Source organism: Nicotiana sylvestris, chromosome 7 (assembly GCF_000393655.2).
Source record: "Nicotiana sylvestris chromosome 7, ASM39365v2, whole genome shotgun sequence".
Taxonomy (NCBI): domain Eukaryota; kingdom Viridiplantae; phylum Streptophyta; class Magnoliopsida; order Solanales; family Solanaceae; genus Nicotiana; species Nicotiana sylvestris.
This window is the reverse complement of record NC_091063.1, coordinates 8,262,295-8,282,431: the sequence shown is the minus strand read 5'-3', so window position 1 is coordinate 8,282,431 and position 20,137 is coordinate 8,262,295. Positions and strand designations below refer to the sequence as shown.

General features: G+C 33.8%; 2 protein-coding genes across 2 annotated transcripts; one reads left to right on the top strand and one right to left on the bottom strand.

Moving 5' to 3' along the window:
• The first annotated feature begins 2,345 nt into the window (after positions 1 to 2,345).
• On the top strand, positions 2,346 to 10,058 carry LOC104240211 (oligouridylate-binding protein 1-like). Its single transcript, XM_009794996.2, has 12 exons — positions 2,346 to 2,600; positions 3,493 to 3,554; positions 4,135 to 4,237; positions 5,889 to 5,965; positions 6,047 to 6,108; positions 6,199 to 6,286; positions 6,385 to 6,460; positions 6,624 to 6,654; positions 7,249 to 7,368; positions 7,657 to 7,742; positions 7,947 to 8,120; positions 9,476 to 10,058. Exons 1-12 carry the CDS (start codon positions 2,511 to 2,513, stop codon positions 9,746 to 9,748), a joined length of 1,242 nt encoding a protein of 413 aa, XP_009793298.1. The 5' UTR covers positions 2,346 to 2,510; the 3' UTR covers positions 9,749 to 10,058.
• Positions 10,059 to 15,570: 5,512 nt separating this feature from the next.
• Positions 15,571 to 16,746, bottom strand: LOC104240210 (protein TIFY 10A-like). Its single transcript, XM_009794995.2, has 2 exons — positions 16,425 to 16,746; positions 15,571 to 16,337 (listed from the first exon to the last, which is right to left on the bottom strand). Exons 1-2 carry the CDS (start codon positions 16,579 to 16,581, stop codon positions 15,871 to 15,873), a joined length of 624 nt encoding a protein of 207 aa, XP_009793297.1. The 5' UTR covers positions 16,582 to 16,746; the 3' UTR covers positions 15,571 to 15,870.
• Positions 16,747 to 20,137: the final 3,391 nt, after the last annotated feature.

The following is a 20,137-nucleotide window of genomic DNA, read 5'->3' as shown; positions in this document are numbered from 1 at the left end:
TATATATTTTTGTAATTTTTTCTTTTGTGACGAAAATAAAGTAAAATAGTTAAAATAGCTATATTAGACCCGATTTCACATATTCACGCTAAAAATGTGAAAATTCTCGGGGAGGGTCAAAAATCAGGTGTCTACATTGATGTCCGAATTTCATTAATATCCCTTGTGCGGGCATCCACATCCGGTATACTTGGCAAATGATCAAGGTAAGGAATGTGCCTTGAATGAAATGACACGTGGGACTCGTACACTCTTGGTCTAACGGAAGGTGGAGTATGCTTCCTCGTCAAATCAGGTTCATTATTCTCTTCCTCCTCCTCATCACCCTCGTCATGGAAGGGTGTGTCATCTCCAGACTCATCGACATTGTTGTAATAATCACTATTCTCTTCCTGACTTTGTGCATCTGCCAGATCCCGATTAAATACGTCATCTTCGGGCAATTGAGTAAGGACAAAACCATCAAGTTGCTCGTTTTCACTACATAACCAAAGAAATAACGAGTTACTGAAATTGGTCCAAACAATACATATAGCTTTATATATTCACTTACAACTCATAATGTTTTGATATCCCATGATGCACATTATCTTGTTGATGCTGACTCCCAAATGGACCACCATGATCCAACACACCAAAACTAGACATATTCCAACTGGCCGTTGGTTCATAACTTGTAAAATTCATATCCGGTCTGTATCCCCTGTGGAATATATGAGTGTTAATACAAATACAATATACAAAAATATACATCGTAACACAAAGGAAAATTGAAGTTTACCACTCGGCTTGTGGATTATGTATACTATGGGAGAAATTATTTCCTCGCTCCTCATTCGCCTGTAGAGATAAGTTTAGATTCGACCAAACTCTTTCAACCGGAACTTGTTCGACTAAAACTGCTCCAAAATAACCACCCGATGATTGAGAGATTTCCCTAATTTTCGCGACCTCATTATCGCGAACGTTTTCAGCCTTGACGTACATTTCCAACAGTTTTATCACAATAAATTCTCAGTATTCATCCGGAGTCCTCAAAAAATCTCTCAGAGTTTCATCGTCTTCGATGTTAAACTAAGCATAACAAGCAACCCCTTGCGGAGTCACTAAATACGGATATCTTCCGGTTATTTTAAGATTCACCGACTATTTGCTCACACTCATTTTTTTACATAACAATAATACCAATGTATCGTACTCTATTGTAAGTGGCAACTTAACATGAGACTGTGGAGATAAAACTATAGCTTACTGAGTTATTCGCCACCACAACTCCCCCCTCCCCCCGCCCACAAATATAATGAAGCCCTAATTCTTCGCTCTTCAGACATTATGACAAAATGCAAAACAACTTAACAAAGAAAAATTTCACAAAGACGTGAGAATATTTCTGAATGGATTTTTACAAAATCCTTAACGTCCTTATATAAGGCAAAAACGAGTCCCGGAGGTGAATTATTTGAGGTATAGAGTCTTAAGTTGAATTATTATTATGTCGGTTAAGCCCAGAAGAATTATTTGTGGGCCCATATAATAAATATAGCGTCTTAGTGAAAAACTCTCTCTATATAGCGTCCTTTTATTTTGGCACTATATTTTTTTCCATATATTTTTGTTTTTTAAGTCCAAAAAAACCACATTTTATTTCCGGTATCTGGACTGGGATGTCTTAGACTATGATTCTTAGTTATGCTTGTTTTTTTTTCCATTCATCTTATTTGATATACGGCAGCTGAAGTGTTCACTCCACAACAAATTTGAGAAATGTGATTACGTTGATTTGTATGTTTTGAAATTACGTTCATAATTCGCAATAAACACTTTGTATAAATAATTTTCTGTTATATTTTCAGTTCTACATTCTCAAATAGTTGAATATTTCTTTTATATATATATATATATACATATACATATATATATATATATATATATATATATATATATATATATATATATATATATTTTGTGATCTCTACCATTCTCTTACCCTTAAAGATAAAAAATAAAGTTATAATTTTTCATCAAGATCGAACAAATGGAAGTTGCAAAACTGAATATACTGAAATCGCAAAGAGAAAAATCGAGCAGTACAAAATTTAATTAGAATTAATAATACAAGTATTGTATTTTAAAAAGTCCAATACCGAAAATAATGAACAGTAATAGCTGTTGTGTAATTCGACTAAACACACTAAACTTTTTATAAATTTAAATGTGGCAAAAAGAAAAAAAAAGAAAAAAAAAAAAGGAAAATAAAACGGGTGTAGGGAGAGAGAAAATGGAACGGGTGTAGCAGATTATGCTGATGAGCTAACTATAAAGATGTAGCCCAAAAGCAGGGAGGTGGGTTTTAGTAAACATCATCTCTCTCTTTCACTCTTCATCTTGTGGCATCACTCTCCCTCTTTCCCTCCGAGGGTTTCTTTTCTTTTTTCTTTTTATTTTTGTTTTTTCCTTTTTTTTTCCTAAATAAAATCTCTATTATATATCTCTGTATCTTCACAAAGAAGATGATGCAGCAGAGGCTGAAGCAGCAGCAGCAACAAGCAATGATGCAGCAGCAATCCCTTTATCATCCCGGTCTTCTTGCTCCTCCTCAGGTCTTTTTTTAATTTCCTTTTTTCTTATTTTTCATTTCCCTTTTTTATTCAATCCAATAAGTTTCTGTGTTTATTAGGTTTTGACTTGTTAATATGCTACTTGGGTTTCACCCAAGCTCCAATTTTTGGTAAAGCTGGAGTCTTTTTTGTACTTTTTGCATTTTTTGATTGTGGGTTTTGTTAAAAATTGATTTTTGAGTGTTTTGTTATTTTAGTTTGTTTTTTTCTTTCTATTTTAGATACCCATGTGGAAAGTTTAAGCCTTTATGTCAATCTTTTTCAATGATTAGAACATAGTGAAGTCACTGTGGTTGAGGTTGCAGTGTATTTTGGTTGGCCGGATAGTGTTTTTTTTTTGTAAGGCGATAAGTTGAAATTACTGGAATTGAGTTCAGTTTGTATTAGAAATTTCAATAGGGAGTTGGTATGTAACTAATCTCTAGGCCTTTGGCTTGTAAAACTCACTTCCCCATTAGTGATATTTGGTTTTCGAGCTATTGTGGCTGTTATTTTGTTTTTCTGCTTAGCACTCCTATATAGATTGAAAACTCTGAGGACAAGGAATGATCAAATCTTCATGTTGTCTATGTGTAAGCATGGTGATATTATTTTAGTAAAACTCCAAGTTATTGAAACAAATTTCACAACATTGGGCAGGGGTAGGTCATAGGTGAAGGGGGTGTGGAATTGGGGGCATGGCCGCCACGAATCCTCCGTTTTTCTGCCTTTAGCTTTTAGGGATAATTTTTTTTTTGTCGATTTTCACAATACATGACATAGTCCTTCTATATTGAGTTGAACTAGTGTCAATGTAATTTTATGCGAGGACTAAGGAAAACTTAGGGATCCTTCTTTTTCTATTTTATTAATTTTTTCTAGTATTTGTTTACAGATAGAGCCTATCTTGAGTGGAAATCTGCCTCCTGGATTTGATTCAAGTGCTTGCCGCAGTGTGTGAGTGCCTCATGCACATTTTTCTTTTGATTTGACAACCAATTTTCTTTTTTACTTACCTTTTTTTTCTTTTTAAATTGTTGCCAATGATATGAGGGTTTCCATTGTGTAGGGGTCTAAGGGAAGAGTATCATTTCTCACATTTAGTTTTTGCATGTAGAAGTTTGTGTAAGAATGTGAGATTGATTCTGGACTTATATTTCATAAACTGATCAGTGGAGATCTGCAACATAGAACTAGCACTTTAAGGCCCGAGTCCAATATTATGGAGTTCTAAAGCTGTTCGGGGGCAGTGGTCAGCTGTTCCCGGTATATGTTTAGTCATGTTGGAATAAAATGTATCCGCTTCTTGAGAAAATATAAAATGCCTTTTAAATGACTACCCTGTTCTGTAATTTTATCTTTGTACAAACGCTCATGTAGTTATATACTTTTATGTGCTTTTGTATTACTTGTTTGCTGCATGTTTATTGCATGAAACTGTGCTTGATCAAGCATACTGGTCTATATACTTAAAGAGGACATAATATTCTCATTAATCATCGATAACACTTTTGGTTTTAAATGTTATCCAAACTAGGTACGTTGGAAACATCCACCCGCAAGTCACGGAACCACTTCTTCAAGAGGTCTTCTCAAGCACTGGCCCCCTGGAGGGATGCAAGCTCATAAAAAAAGAGAAGGTCTGATCTCGTTAGTGTAGTTCATGTTTAACATTTTCTTACCTGACAAGTATTGAAAGTTAGTTGGAACATGCTTATCTGACGATGATAAACAAATTTTTTCTTTGCAAAAATACATGCTTATTTGACGATGATTGATTTCTGTCCTAGTTCTGAATGCTGTAACATGTTAAGGCTTTGATGAATTTGGAGTGTAGTCACCTTGGAGCAAATGAAAATGTGAATTGGAATGAGAAATTTTCTCTTGAGTTTTCATTTGGGGAATTGTTTCAGGCGGAGATGGTTATGCCTAACGATTCTGTGTTCAGTGCTTCACATGGGTTTGTTAGGACGGGCATAGGCAAATCTCGAGGGCAAGGCATATGCATATTGCCTATTGCTCAATGGAGGAAGGTGTTAGTCTGATGAGGTGTATGCCTTAGTTGTTGAGACACGACTTTGGCTGAATTTCACCAGGGCGTTCACCTCACTAGTGCTTGTTTGTACTTTTGGAGGGAAAGAGAGAGAGAGAGAGATGCAAGCTAGTATGTTTAGGTTTAACTAGGTTAGGCTTATGGATAGTGGTGGTTGAAGTGGTTTCTCTTTCTGGTTTTTCATATAGGCGGTGTTCGTGGTTTCTCTTTGTGATTTTCCATATAGTGTTCGTGGTTTCTCTTTGTAACTTTTCATATCGGCGGTGTTTTCTCTCTCTCTCTCAGCCATTAACTGTTGAAAAGTAACATTGTGATCTTAGTTTTTTTCTTCTTTCTCCAAAAAAAGAAAAATTGTTGAAAAGAAGCAAAAGAAGAGTTGCAATCATCTATTTCCAATTTCTCCGCTCATCTGTCATTGCGCTATTTTTTGTTTGTTTCTTCCTTTATCCCCCCCCCCCCCAACATTTATGCATATATTTGTTGTTTGAAATGAATTTGGGGAACCTCCTTGATAGACATTTGCTTTACATCTCGACGCCTCGATTTAACCTTGGAGCCCCTCGACTTTTCCTTTAGCCTTTAAAAACATGGGCCTTGTTCTCTTTAACTCATAAATCATGTTAAAGCCTTCATGAATTTTGAGTGTAGGCATTATCTGTTTTCTCTGCACTATTTATAATGTTGGAACGAGTCAAAACTTTGAATCTTCAAAATTGATGTTGTTGAGCTTTTGTGATTGAAATATATCAAGGTAGTAAATGCATAGTGATTCCCTCATATGTTCTTAACTCATTAACTTGTTAGGCCTTTCTGACTTTGGAGTTTATTGTGATTGTTACATCGGAGCAATTTTACAACGTGTCGAGGATCGAGAATTCATGAATCACTCTTGAACTTTGTAAACAGAAGCATTTCACACTGAAGGTAGTCTTGCAAAATGATAGTCGTAACATTTTGTCACTCCATGATTTCTACAAGTTGGACTACACTTGTAGAGCCTGAGAGGAAGTTTGGAAGGGTTGGTGACTGGCCAATTGTTTGAATTCTCCATTGTCTTGTATACTGCAATATTGGAATTAGTTCTATAAAATATTTTGTCCTCACAGATACAGTCCTGAAATATTTGATACTTTCTATACTGATGTATATATGTGAATTTGTTGTTCATCCCAAGTCACATAAATTGTTTAAGATTTCTTGAAATGAGACTGATAGATGGTGATTTTTATGCAATGTAGTCATCCTATGGTTTTGTGGATTACTTTGATCGCCGATCAGCAGCCCTAGCTATTGTGACTCTTAATGGAAGGCACTTGTAAGTAGATTTCTCGCAATGTCTTGCTTTAAGAGTTCACTATTTGCTCTGTGATAAGCCGGCCTTACTGGTAAAATGCAGGTTTGGGCAGCCTATAAAAGTTAACTGGGCGTATACTAGTGCTCAGAGAGAGGACACCTCAAGTATGTGTAGTAGATATCTACAGTTTCTATCTTCTTGTTAGTTTTCCGTTGCTTAGTTGAGAACTCAATACTGTCTTATCTGGCTTACAGATCACTTCAACATTTTTGTGGGTGATCTCAGTCCAGAGGTTACAGATGCCACATTGTATGCATGCTTTTCAGTCTATCCTAGCTGCTCGTAAGTTCTATCCTTTGTAATCCTGTAAACCCTGACATTGATTTTCAAAAACTATTGTATACTCAGATATGCTATTCAAGTTTTTTTTTTACTTGCAGTGATGCAAGAGTTATGTGGGATCAAAAAACAGGCCGTTCAAGGGGGTTTGGATTTGTTTCCTTTCGTAATCAGCAGGTACGAAGATGGCTTTTCTCAATACTCTGATATTTTGCTTTTTCTCTTGTGCATTCCACCCGAACTCTCAGCCTCTCCCCCCTCCCAAAAAAAAACTAGTGCTTTCCCTGTGCATTTTTAAATCATGTCAATCTTTTTTTTTTTTTTTGGAATGCTTTGGCAGGAAGCCCAAAGTGCAATAAATGACTTGAATGGTAAGAACAAGCTCTCTACTTTTTGATTATTTTCTCATTCTCTCGTTCTTCATGGTTATGTATACTGTCTGTAAAATTGCAAATTGAGAAGTGGGTTTTGAATAGAATTCTCTACCAACCAGTCCACTGTTTGGGAAAGTTTTGGTTGCTTACTGTTCGTGTTCTTGTTCTACTTGGATTCTATAGCATAGGACAAAATAATATTATTTTTGTGTTTTCTTGTATAGATAGCTCCTTACTTCATGTTCTTTCACTACTCTATGTTGGTCTTTCACTTGCAGAACAAACAGATCTTTGTACCTCCTCTAGTCTTTATCCTGATCTGGTTTCATTAGGTTCTCTTGTTTGCTGTAGGTCAATCTTCTAGAATGGTGTGTACCACCCAATTTATATAACCTTAATGTTTTAGAAAAAACAAGATTTGGCACTTTTTTTCCTCCTAGATATCTTCTGGATGATATGTTGGTTTCATGCCATGTTGTTGCATCATTTGTTGTTTTTTTCTCCTAGATTAGTAGGTTCTACCGAAGATGAGTAGATGACCCTGGTTTTCTATCTTGTCTGAATGGAAATTGTTTTGGTTCGAAACAAAAGGGAAATGGCTTGGAAGCAGGCAAATCCGCTGCAACTGGGCAGCAAAAGGTGCTGGAGGAATTGATGACCAGCAGGGTTCAGAAGCCAAAAGTATCGTTGAATTGACAAGTGGAACATCAGGTTGGTTTATTGAGTTTTATGGTTGTTTCTATCTTCTGCTTGATGAAACAACACTGTACTTTCAGCCGCAGCATATCAAGTAAGCTTTAACGATCATGTGTAATTCTTGCATAATCCAAAAGCACATTCATATTCAGTGGCTACCGTCTTATGTGTAGATTCTTTTAACAAAGTGATGTGGATTTTGTAACTGACATGAAGTGCTTACGAGAGCTTTCAGTTGCCTTGCTATTACTGAATTAATTTACATGATGAAGAATCTTGATGCCATTTTATATTATTGTCTAGATGATGGTCATGACAAGGCCAATGACGATGCTCCAGAAAATAATCCCCAGTATACAACTGTTTATGTTGGCAACCTTTCTCCTGAAGTGAGTATTAGTAAAACCTCGTTACTCCTTTCTGCATTACCTATGAATTTGCTACTAGGGATGCAAGAGATTAACCTTCCCTGCTTGAATAAAGTAGAGGAATAACATACAGTGGGAGTAAGCAGGAGGTTATTTGCAATTTATTGTAATTGCATTTAGATAATGGAGTTGTGTATGAGGTTCTGATGTCCGTGTGTGTTTCAGGTTACTTCAGTTGACCTCCATCGTCATTTTCATGCACTTGGAGCTGGTGTTATTGATGATGTCCGTATGCAACGAGACAAAGGTTTTGGTTTTATAAGATACAGCACCCATGCTGAAGCTGCTCGAGCAATTCAGTTGGGAAATGCTCAATTCCTTTTTGGTAAACCTATTAAGGTACTGTCAGAAAACGAGAATTCTGGTTGTTTTGGCTGTATAGGTATCCCTAGACTTCCTGATGACAAAAAGAATTGATATAGACCAAATAATCAAATGAAAGTTATCGGACCAGAACCAGTTTCAGTTCTCTCTTTCCTCTGACTTATCCAGTCGTAACGTCTTTAGGCCTGATTGGAGGCCAATATGTATAGGGACTACTTAAAGCACTACTTCATTTCTTTTGTAAGTTAAAAAATAAATAAAAAGAAGGATGTCACATTTCTTACAATTCTTATGCATCAAATCAGGGATAGGTATAAATTTCTTGAGCACTTTGTGTGGTCCTATTCCGTAGAAGAATATTCAAATTCTATCAGCTGTAGAAAGTGAGTTTCTATGGTTCTGCAGATGGTGTTGATCTTTAAAATGAAAAATAACCTAATTTTTGGCATTTGGGACTAAATGAATCCTTTTCTTAGGTCAGATGGGCTTGGCCGAGGTTAGTTGTGTTCTATAACTAGTAGATATTCCCACTGCCTGATCTGGAAGATGGTGGTTCGATGTGTGAACTCTTCTATCAGCAGCTAAAGACCTAGTGTATGTACAAACATTTTTAATAGAAAGAGGAAGAGAGAGGTAGAGGACATAGTAACAGCTGTACTGGGGAAACTACCTATGTTAATACTGGTGATATTAGGTTGAAGATAAAAGTTGAAACTTTGGGACAAGGATTTGACTTTAGTCATTACGTAACTTTGTCAATACAAAAGATAACGTGAAAGAAACGACAGCTTACTGTGACACAATTGGCCCTTGTTTTTTTAGAATGTTTTTTAAAGCAGTTGTCTCCAAATATCATTAGTTAATAAGTGTTTTATGAGGCTAGTCTGTTAGGAGGTAGCCCTAGACAGGAAGTTGTGGAGGTCGAGCATTAGGGTCATAGGTTAGGAGGTAGTTATGCATATTTCTACGGCGCGCCAGAGTGAGGCTATTCTGTTAGGATTTTGTCTTAGACTGCTAGTGGTTAATGCTGAGTTCACATTACTTTTTCGTTCCTCTTAGTGCCGGGCTTTATCTACTTGTTATTGTTTTGCTTTTCATCTATGTTCTTGTGATGCTGTTATTTCTTTCTAAGGTTTTTATTTATGGTATTGATTATATTGTATCTTTTCGTCTTCTTAGTCGAGGGTCTATCGGAAATTGCCTCTCTATCCCTCGGGATAGGGGTAAGATCTGTGTACAAACTACCCTCCCAGACCCCACTAGTGGGATTTCACTGGGTGGTTGTTGTTGTTGATACGTGTTTTATGAAATTTAAATCTAGTGAAACTGAGTCTTGTGTTGAGTTGGTAATTTTCTGTTTCCCATTACAGTGCTCGTGGGGAAGCAAGCCTACTCCACCAGGAACAACTTCTACCCCTCTTCCTCCTCCAGCTATGGCACACGTCCCTGGTTTTTCAGCGACTGATCTTGCAGCCTATGAACGGCAGCTTGCTTTGGCTAGAATGGGTGGTTCACAAGCACTCATGCATTCCCAGGCTCTTATGCATTCTCAAGGTCAACGAATTGGTGCTGCTAGTCAAGCAATTTACGATGGTGGTTATGCAAGCATTGCTACAACTCAACCACCGATGTACTACTTGTGAATTCTATGATTGCAATCGCTAAACACTTGCTGCTGGTGCTCTGCTGGTTTTTGTTTAATAGGATGCTTTTGTTTCGTTGTTAGTTTGTTGTGTCCCAACCATGTATGAATATGTAGCTTGTATTTCATCTGGGATTGTCAAACTGAGTAGCTAATCCAATGGCAGTTCATTGGATTAGCAACTTTTTCTTTTTTCCCTTTTTTGGAGGAGATCTAGGAAGTGTGAGCCGAATTGCTTAATGCGTTGCTCTTGCTGTGAATCATGTTGAATACAATCAAATCTCTCTATAATGACCTTGTTTGTTTCGATATTTTTTGGCTGTCATAGTAAAAGTGTTGTTATAGAAGAAATATATTATAACATAATATAAAAATAGGTTTTGAATTTTTTTTGACTTTTATAGTGAATGATTGTTATATGGGGATGTTGTTATAGAGAGATCTGATTGTATATGCTTTCTGCTTTTTTCCCTTTATTTCCTAAATGGTATTGTGAAATCCATCTGAATATTGCATATTTTATTGCCCCATCATGTCCAAATTCCAAAATGAGGAGTTGTACGCTATAGAAATCAACAAACAGAAGATTTTTGTAGAGTCATTTTTATCCATTCAAATTGTAACCAATCATAAAATATTATTTCCTTTAAATGAAATGGACACATAATTACTATCACCACTTGGTTTTGGATGGTTAAATTTGAGTTGGATAGACATATGAAATTGATAAATCTTCTCTTTTAAACGTGAAAGATCAACAATATAAGAAAGCGATCATATATGTTAATTAAATATAACAAAACAGGTTGTTTTGTGGACTAATAATTATATTAAACGTTACATCCCAAGACACAAATATATCCGAAGAATAAATAAAACACCATTGAGATCCCAAGCTTCCTAAGTTAATTACGTGGGGAAATGATTTGCCACTTTGCTTAAATAGTTTAATCCTACAAACAAGAAAATAGAAATGTTCTCTAGCCCAAATAAAGAAAGCCCTTTCTAGATATTACTAAAGCTTTCATATATCGATCGATTAGAAAAAGCTGCATAATAAGTTGTACTATTTGAAGTACTTAAATCTTGATTAATATATATATAGAGAGAGAGTTTATGCGTTGTGCATGGACGTAGATCCAAAATTTTAATCTGACTTGCTCAATATTTAGGTTCTTTTTTCATTGGACTCATTAGGAATTCGATATAATGATTCAAAATATAATAAATCTTTGAAATTTGAATATTTATTCTCTCTTCTTTCTTCTCACACACACACATACACATGTATCGAATATGTTAAGTTCGACTGAATCTATTGTTTACATGTCTTGTTCGTTGCTGGATGTACATTTACAACGTAAAGAATTGTTATGACATCAAAATTGAGTTTACTAATTATAACAATAGTTGATTTTTTGTATCAAAATTAATATAATAACTTAGTAAATAAAGTATAACTTATTATAATTGATTAAATTGTAAAACTAGTGTTAGGTGTATATAATAATTTCAAGCTTATACATACGTGTACGTACGTTACAAAGAGTAAGATGCCTTCAATCGAAAGGCAACCCCACTCCATGTGAATACATACACAAAACGATGTGTGACATTTCACATGGGCGAGGCATAGAAAAGATAAAGACAAATAAAACAACAAAATAGATAAAGAGATAAAGGAATGGGTTAACAAACAATTAAAAATGGCTCTAATGATAAAAACTTGATGCCTAACCAATGCACCTTATTACTATATTCTTCCTTTTTTTTTTACACACACACATATATATATATATGCTTGTGTTGTTTGGTTCTGTTTGCGTATATCACGACTAATTTTACAAGATATTTGCTATCTTTCACCGGCAACAAATAACAAATAACTTTATTTACTAAAGCTTAAAAACGTGTGAAGAATCACCTATTATTTTTGTAAATTAAACAAGAGACCTTATTGGTTTAACCACTAATATTTTTCTTCCTTTTTCCCAACCACTATCTTCACAACATACAATGTGATCCCACCAAAATAAAAAGAAGTATTAAGAAACGGTCAAAACTCTCCCACCAATACGTTATTACCTCTTATATATAAAAAAAACATGCCTTTTTCTTGTGTTTTCTTGTAATTACCAACTCTTTTTGTTTAGTGGTAGAAGACTTTTTGGTGGAAATGTGAACAACGTGACAATTATAAAGTCGTCTTTGGCTTATTTTCAAACTTTATTTCTAGATCTACATTAATGCTTACTATTATTTCTAGGCAAAGATGCCTGTTCACGCCGACCTAATGTTTGGAGTATCAATTTTCAACCCTTATCTTTGTTGTGGTGCATAGCCCTCCCCCTCCTCCCTCCTCCCTCCTCCCTCCTCCCTCCCCCCACCATGTGTAATAAATAAAAATATATTTTTTCTAATTGTTTAAGCTTTTAAATAAGATGATTATATATTTCGGTATAGTGTCAGAATGAACAGAGATTTTAGGTTTGAGTCTCACCTTACTTGTTGACGAGCGTAAAACACAATAAGAAATTCATACTCGTTAGTCAAAGATAGTATAATTAAATTATCGTCTCCACAGAGATTTGATTTAAACAATGCTCTAGTAATTTCTGATTTAACTGCTATTCAGGATGATCAAACTTGATTTGGAATGATTATGATCTACGATTAACCACTAAAGTAAAGCAATTGACAATTGCCTGCAAAGAATTAGAGATTAGCAGAGTTAGTTTCTTATCAATGGGAGAAATAAGGGTTTTGACATGATATGTGCAAGATTGTTATTCTGGATATGATAATGTTATATTTCACTTTTGAGGTTCTATTGATTCTCATGAATTCAATAGGTGATTAGCTTATACTTCCGATTCAGACTCATCTCTCAATTAAATCTAAATCTTTCAAATAAACTAATGTGAGGTACGGTGAAACTTGCAAGAATATATTGGTAGGATTGATCTAAGAGAAACTTCTTGCGAATATTTCTCTTTCTATTAAACACTATAAAGAATAAAATCACAACTATATTAAAGCTCGTCTAATGAGTTCAAGCAATTAAACAATATTCAAATCCATAAACAACAATCAAGTCACCAAATCATGTCAAGCCCTAAGGTAAACTACTCCATAATTAACTATCAAAAAGGAATTTTCATGTGCTTTCCACAGGGAAAAGAATTAGGCCAGAACGCGAGGGGCATATAAAAAAAAAGTAACTAAAATTATGTTCTCTAACAACGTAAACTTTAAAATAAAGTGATCATCCTTTAACAAGTTCTTAAATTTTTTCTTCCTATATGTTAAGTTTTGTCAAACCTATTAAGAAAATAATTTGATAATATTAACAATAAAAGATTCTTTACTAGATTATTCTTATTTCTTCTTTGAATGAATAAGTAAAGATATGCCTTCTTAAATTTCTAAGGGGTCGTTTAGTAGGGTGTGTAAGAATAATGCGAAATAAAGTGTATTAGTAATGCATGAGTTAATAATACAAGTATTGGTTATGCAGATATTATTTCTTATCTACTGTTTGGTGTGGTGTATTAAAATTATAATGCATTGCATAATTTTTTAAGAAAAATAGTTGTTTATAAAAATGCCCTCCATATTCTCTAACTTTAAGAGACTTTAAGGATAATTTTGTCTTTAACCATACTAATGCATGCATTAATAGCCTTGGAAAAAAGTATGATGTATAACTAATACAAGTATTAGTTATATACATGTTAAAAAATGTACAAAACAAGATATTAGTAATGCATAGAGGTAAGGCTTGCATTATTTTTTCAAATATCTCCTACCAAACGACTCCTAAGTGTGAAATGGAAAAAAGTAATGATAAACACTTTACTATTATTTACATCACATCAAGCAATTTAACCGTATCAATATGATTAAGTGATAAATAAGTGCATGCAAAACATATGCTTTACATTCATTGTTTTGACGTAGCTATTGAATCACGAATTTTAATAGGTCATTAACAAAAATAATTATGCTTTTTTATTTTTATAAAATAATAAATATTTTGAACTAGCTTTATTTTGCTAAAGTGAGAAAGAAAGAAAGAAAAAGGACCTTAATATAGTACTACAGAAAACAACTTTATTTATACGTTTTCCTTTTTTATTTGTCTTTGCTTTTCGGCATTTATTTATGGGACTCCTTTTCCGCGTTGTAATTTTCGAAACCGCGTGCCCTATTATTCTTTAGGCGAATCACCATCACCATTGGTGGCAGGCCGGAGCTAGCACGTTAAATACGTTTTTGTCAAATTCAATAGTTTTGATTTAAACTTTATATTTATTTTTTAAAATTTATTGGTATGTACCCATTATTATTTTAGAACCTAGACTTAGAATGATTGAAATTCCAAATTCATAATTTGTGTTTACTTTATCGCTTTACTTTAATTTTCCTAAGGTAAAACGTGTTTGGGAGAGGTGGGAGGGAGGGGTCCATTTAAAGAAGATTTGATACGTTAGTGGATTAAATTTAAGGTTGCAAGATTTTCAATTATTAGAGTTAAATATCTTTATAATAGACCTTGCTTAAATTGTACTAACTTAGAGTTAAATATCTTTATAATAGTCCTTCGTTAAATTGTACTAACATTTTTTATGATGCTCAAGTTTTTTGGACACGTATTTTATGCTATCTTATATTATAACAATTAAAAAATATCGTATTTCATGTTATATTATAATCAACGTCATTTATAATAAAGATTTAACTGTACATCTATGTTGGCCGACATAAAGTTTGTTACTTAATTATTAATTACTACTTGTTATTATCTTTAAAAAATAAAAATAAAATATCTTCTTCTCAAAATAGATAGGTAGTGAAAAGTAAAGGGTAAGGGTGTTCATGGTTCGGTTTGCATCGATATTTTCCTAAAAATCGATATTTTCCTAAAAAGAAATCAAATTATGTAAGTCAGTTTTTCAAATATTAGAACCAAATCAAACCAATTAAGTCGGTTTTTTCTCGATTCGGTTTATGTCATTTTTTTGATTTTTTTGGTTATTTGTTGGTTTTTTCTTAAATATAAGACATACACTACCAAACACATATTTCGGCGACCACATTTTCAACGTAACACTATCGAATCAATTGCTCTTTGAGAAATCTATTATTTACCAAGATATGTTAATGATAATTGAATCAAATAGTGATGAATAATTTAAGGACTCAATTAAAAATATATTATTTTTAACATGACATAGATTCAATTAAACTAGAATGTAAATGTAAACTTTGTATAAAAGTATATATATATATATATATATATATATATATATATATATGTGTGTGTAATACTAAATTTAAAATAGCTACTCCTATATTCGGTTTGGTTCGGGTTTTTTAATTAAAACCAAAATCAAATCAAATTTGATCAATTTTTAAATTTCAAAACCAAAACCAAACCAAACAAAAAAATATCGAGGGCATTTAGGGGAGAAGACAAGGCAAAACATGAAAGAATTTCTATTACCGATTTGGTTCTTATTTTTCTCATTTTCTCTGTTCATTTTGCTCGTCCTACTATTATTATAACCAATCAAGGCAAAGCCATGGCTTCAAAGTTGCAAAACTATCACTTTTACCTATAAATCTAAAAAAATAACAAAATTTACACTATCACATATAGTAGATTAGTTACCATTTTACCAAACAATCAATTAATTCTTACAGAAATATTTGCCATTATATACCCATAAACAATATGATTGTGTAATATTTTTAGGGTACATAAAATTGAAACTCCAGCCAGCAAAACCATAAAAAAAGAATTAATACATTAGGAGGAAATAGAGAAAAAGTAAACGGTACTTATAATACAATATAAACATAGAAATTGCTCGTGATAACATTCCATTTGCAGTACAATAGGAAGTAAAAACTTAAGCCTTAGACGAATTGAATACCTACACAAAAGGGCACTGAATAACCATCTCTGGTTTCAATACAAAAATCTATTACTAGTAATGAATCCAGAGTAGTCAGATCTAATAAGTTTTTTGTTTAGATAAAGGATTAAGTAGTAGTAGTAGTAGTAGTATATTTAGGCCTAATAACAAGTAATGAAAACCAAAACAATTAAGTAGAGTACTAGAATTGCTCAGCTTTCACTGGAAATTGAGCACCCAATCCAAGCCACGCCTTGTTTTCAGAAACTGCTGCTTGTTTATTTGTGTTGCTTAATTGGTACGGTGCTTTTGCAGTCAGCCTATCTTTTCTTTTCTCTAAAAACCTAGTAAGTGAAGCTCGTCTCGCGATTGGTAAATCTCCAGAAATAATAGGCTGAGGTACCAAATCTGAAGCAGATTCAGCTGTTTTTTGAATCTGAGTAGCACAGTTGTTGTTTCCTTTGGTACAACTAGCCATAAGCATGATTTCCTTAGCTTTATCTGCCGGAAAATCGTTAAACACAATAACTTGACCGCCGTAGAATATCGTCATCTGTGCTTTCTCCGGTTCAGATTTTGCCTCAGTTTGAGGAAACAGATTCATTGATTTCTGAGGGTTTGACTCACCAGATTTCTCAATCATTGGCAATAAATCCATAGTAGTAGTGCCTGTTGAAAAAGCAGATATGTTAGTTCCATTCAAATAACTACAAAAATATCTATAATCAAAAGGCAAAATTCGAGAAAAAAGCTTACCGGCGCGGTGGATACCAAGGCTGAGATCTCCAAAGGAACCTTTCTTCTCTTTCAAGTATTGGCTCAACAAATTACATGTCTGTGAGAAATTTGATTTCTGACCACCGGCTGCGGCGGCGGCGAATCGACCGGAATCCACAATCTCCGATGATGCCATTTGTAAATATTTTGCTTTTTCTGTCAAAAAAGACTAAATATTCTTCTTCTTTCTTCTAAGGTTGCAAATGTTGAAAGTAAAGTTGAATGAATATATGGGTTAAGAGCACATGTATATATATGACTGTTTAAATCAAACACGGAAGAAGACGTGGTAGGGTCGGGTAGTTGATGGGTTAAGCACGAGGAATATATGGAGGTGTTGAGCTATATTTAATTACCTACTTTACTATTTATTTAAAGGCGTGCTCTTTGCTCTTTCCAAAGGTTAATTATTCTCCACTTGCTACCATCAAACTTTTTAATTTTTTTTTTTTTAATTAATTTTTTATTTTTACTTCGAAATTTGGGGTAATTGGATCTCATCAGAACTCGAAAATTAAGCGTGTTTAAGGGGATAATACCAGAATAGGTTAACCTTGGGAAGTTATCGTATTGATCTCTTTTTCCCTATTTGTGAGATTATAATATGTTTATTGTTGTTGTGTTGTTGTAATATAATCTCACCGTTAACTTTTAGTTATCCATTTTGACTTTGCACTCCCTTTAAAAAAATAAGTAAAGTATATATTTTGCAATTATACCCATAATAATAAAAATATTATTTCCAAAAGTCTTGAAAAATAATTTGCGGAATGAGTAATTAATGGTAAAGGTAAAATGAAAAAAAAAGTAAATTAGAAAAAAAAAATCTTTTTCTCTTGATTTAGTATAGTAAATAAGTAAAAGTGAAAATGTATTATTAATATAATAGACAAATAAAAGTGAAAGGAAGGAGTAAATATCACATACCAATTGAAAAAACAAAAAAATTCCCACTTGCTCTTTCTTTTTTCTCTTTTTAAACTTTTTGCTATTTTATTTGTTTGTTTGTTTTGTTTCAGAGACAAAATTTCTTTGAACTGGAATTCAAATTAAATTGATTAAACAAAAAAAGGAAATAAAGGAAGGCGCATGTCAAACACGTGTTGTTTCTTCTACTGAAAGCGGTGTAGCATTCGCCTGTTGTTTGAAACCCACCAATACTGACCCTTGTTCTATACTTATTTACGCCGTTTTGCCCTTTTTATCTTGCTGTTAACTTTCTCTTCCTCTTTTACCCTTTTTCTTTTGCCTTTATTTCCCTTTATATTTACTGCTATATAAATTTCTCTCAATTTCGAACATGTTTGTATGAAGCTTTAGAAATTGGTACTTCAAACTTCAATATACGTGGGAGGACTGCAAGGCCAACTTCAAACTTTGAAATTTTAAATTCGTGAGTTTGAAGTTAATGTTGAAGTATTAAAATTTTAAGAACTTGGATTAGGCCTAATAGCAATCCTCACATCAATTTCTGTAATTTTCTCGTCCCAATTTATATGATATTTGTTATGAAATAAAGACTATAAAGTAAAGACAAGTATAGAGAGAAACTGATATATTATTCTGATTCAAACTGATGTACATAATGAACTGAAATCTCTTCTATTTATAGAAGAAAGGAAGCTGCTGTGTAAGCTGCTACTACAAGCTGCTGTGTAAGCTGCTACTACAAGCTGCAGTGTAAGCTACTATAAGCTGCTGTGTAAGCTGCTACTACAAGCTGCTGTGTAAGCTGCTACAAGCTGCTGTGTAAGCTGCTGCTGTACCAGATATGGATAATCTTCTACTGAGAGCAATATTTATCCATAACGGAGTACTGAATGGATAAGCTTATTATACCCGGTATGGATAATCTTTTACCAGGGGTAATGTTTATCCATAACTGGGTACTGAAAAGATAAGCATATTATACCCGGTATGGATAAACTTATACTGAGGGTAATGTTTATCCATAACCGGGTACCGAAGTGATAAGCTTCTTCAGGAAGCTTATTTCCAATATAGTACTAAATAGATAAACATATTTACGGTGGAGTCCCATATGGATAAGCTTCTTCAGGAAGCTTATTTACAACGGAGTACTAAATGAACATCCATAATATAATATATTTATAACACTCCCTTGGATGTTCATTAAAAGATCATGTGTCTCATTAAAACCTCACTAGGAAAAACCACGTGGGAAAAAAAATTCTAGTGAAGGAAAAAGAGTACACATATTTAGTAATACGCATTGTTAGGTGCCTCATTAAAAACCTTATAAGGAAAACCCCATGGGAAAAAACCTTAGTAAGGGAAAAAGAGTGCATCGCGTATTTTACTCCCCTGATGAAAACCTTGTTTCAAATATTTGAGTCTCCGCATTCCAATCTTGTATACCATCTTCTCAAAATTTGAAGTTGGCAAAGATTTAGTGAATAAATTTGCTGGATTATCACTTGAACGGATTTGTTGCACATCAATGTCACCATTTTTCTGAAGATCGTGTGTGTAGAATAATTTTGGTGAAATGTGCTTCGTTCTATCTCCTTTTATAAATCCTCCCTTCAATTGGGCTATGCATGCAGCATTGTCTTCGTATAAAATTGTGGGTCTTTTCTCACATTCCAAACCACATTTTTCTCGAATAAAATGAATTATTGATCTCAACCATACGCATTCCCTACTTGCTTCATGAATAGCTATTATCTCAGCGTGATTTGAAGAAGTAGCAACAATAGATTGCTTTGTGGAGCGCCATGATATGATAGTACCTCCATATGTAAATACGTAGCCGGTTTGAGATCGAGCTTTATGGGGATCAGATAAATAACCTGCATCTGCATAACCAACAAGGTCTGCACTATCTTTGTTAGCATAAAACAAACCCATATCAAGAGTTCCCTTTAAATATCGCAATATATGCTTAATCCCGTTCCAATGTCTCCGTGTAGGAGAAGAACTATATCTTGCTAGTAAATTAACAGAAAATGCTATGTCAGGCCTTGTAGCATTAGCAAGATACATTAGTGCACCAATTGCACTGAGATAGGGTACTTCGGGACCAAGGAGTTCCTCGTCCTCTTCTGGAGGTCGGAACAAATCCTTATTCACTTCAAGTGATCGAACAACCATTGGTGTACTCAATGGGTGCGCTTTGTCCATGTAAAAGCGTTTTAAGACCCTTTCTGTATAGGCAGATTGATGGATAAAGATCCCGTCTGCTAAATATTCAATTTGCAGACCAAGACAAAGTTTTGTCTTTCCAAGATCTTTCATCTCAAATTCTTTCTTAAGATATTCAATTGCCTTTTGAAGCTCTTCTGGAGTTCCAACAAGATTTATGTCATCAACATAAACAGCAAGTATAACAAATTCTGATGTCATTTTCTTTATAAAAATACATGGACAAATAACATCATTTATGTAACCTTCTTTCAGCAAATATTCACTAAGGCGATTATACCACATGCGCCCAGATTGCTTTAAACCGTACAAAGATCTTTGTAATCTGATTGAATACATTTCCTGAGATTTTGCTTCAGGCATTTTAAATCCTTCAGGAATTTTCATATAAATTTCATTATCAAGTGAACCGTACAGATAAGCTGTAACTACATCCATTAGATGTATTTCAAGCTTTTCATGTAGTGCTAAACTGATGAGATATCGAAATGTTATGGCATCCATAACAGGTGAATATGTTTCATCAA

Excerpts from the sequence above, each read along its gene's own strand:
- LOC104240211 (XM_009794996.2), top strand. The coding sequence starts at position 2,511 with ATGATGCAGCAGAGGCTGAAGCAGCAGCAGCAACAAGCAATGATGCAG. Across the intron at positions 2,601-3,492 it reads GTCTTCTTGCTCCTCCTCAG|ATAGAGCCTATCTTGAGTGG; the intron begins GTCTTTTTTTAA and ends ATTTGTTTACAG. Across the intron at positions 7,743-7,946 it reads TTGGCAACCTTTCTCCTGAA|GTTACTTCAGTTGACCTCCA; the intron begins GTGAGTATTAGT and ends TGTGTGTTTCAG.
- LOC104240210 (XM_009794995.2), bottom strand. The coding sequence starts at position 16,581 with ATGGCATCATCGGAGATTGTGGATTCCGGTCGATTCGCCGCCGCCGCA. Across the intron at positions 16,338-16,424 it reads CCTTGGTATCCACCGCGCCG|GCACTACTACTATGGATTTA; the intron begins GTAAGCTTTTTT and ends CTTTTTCAACAG.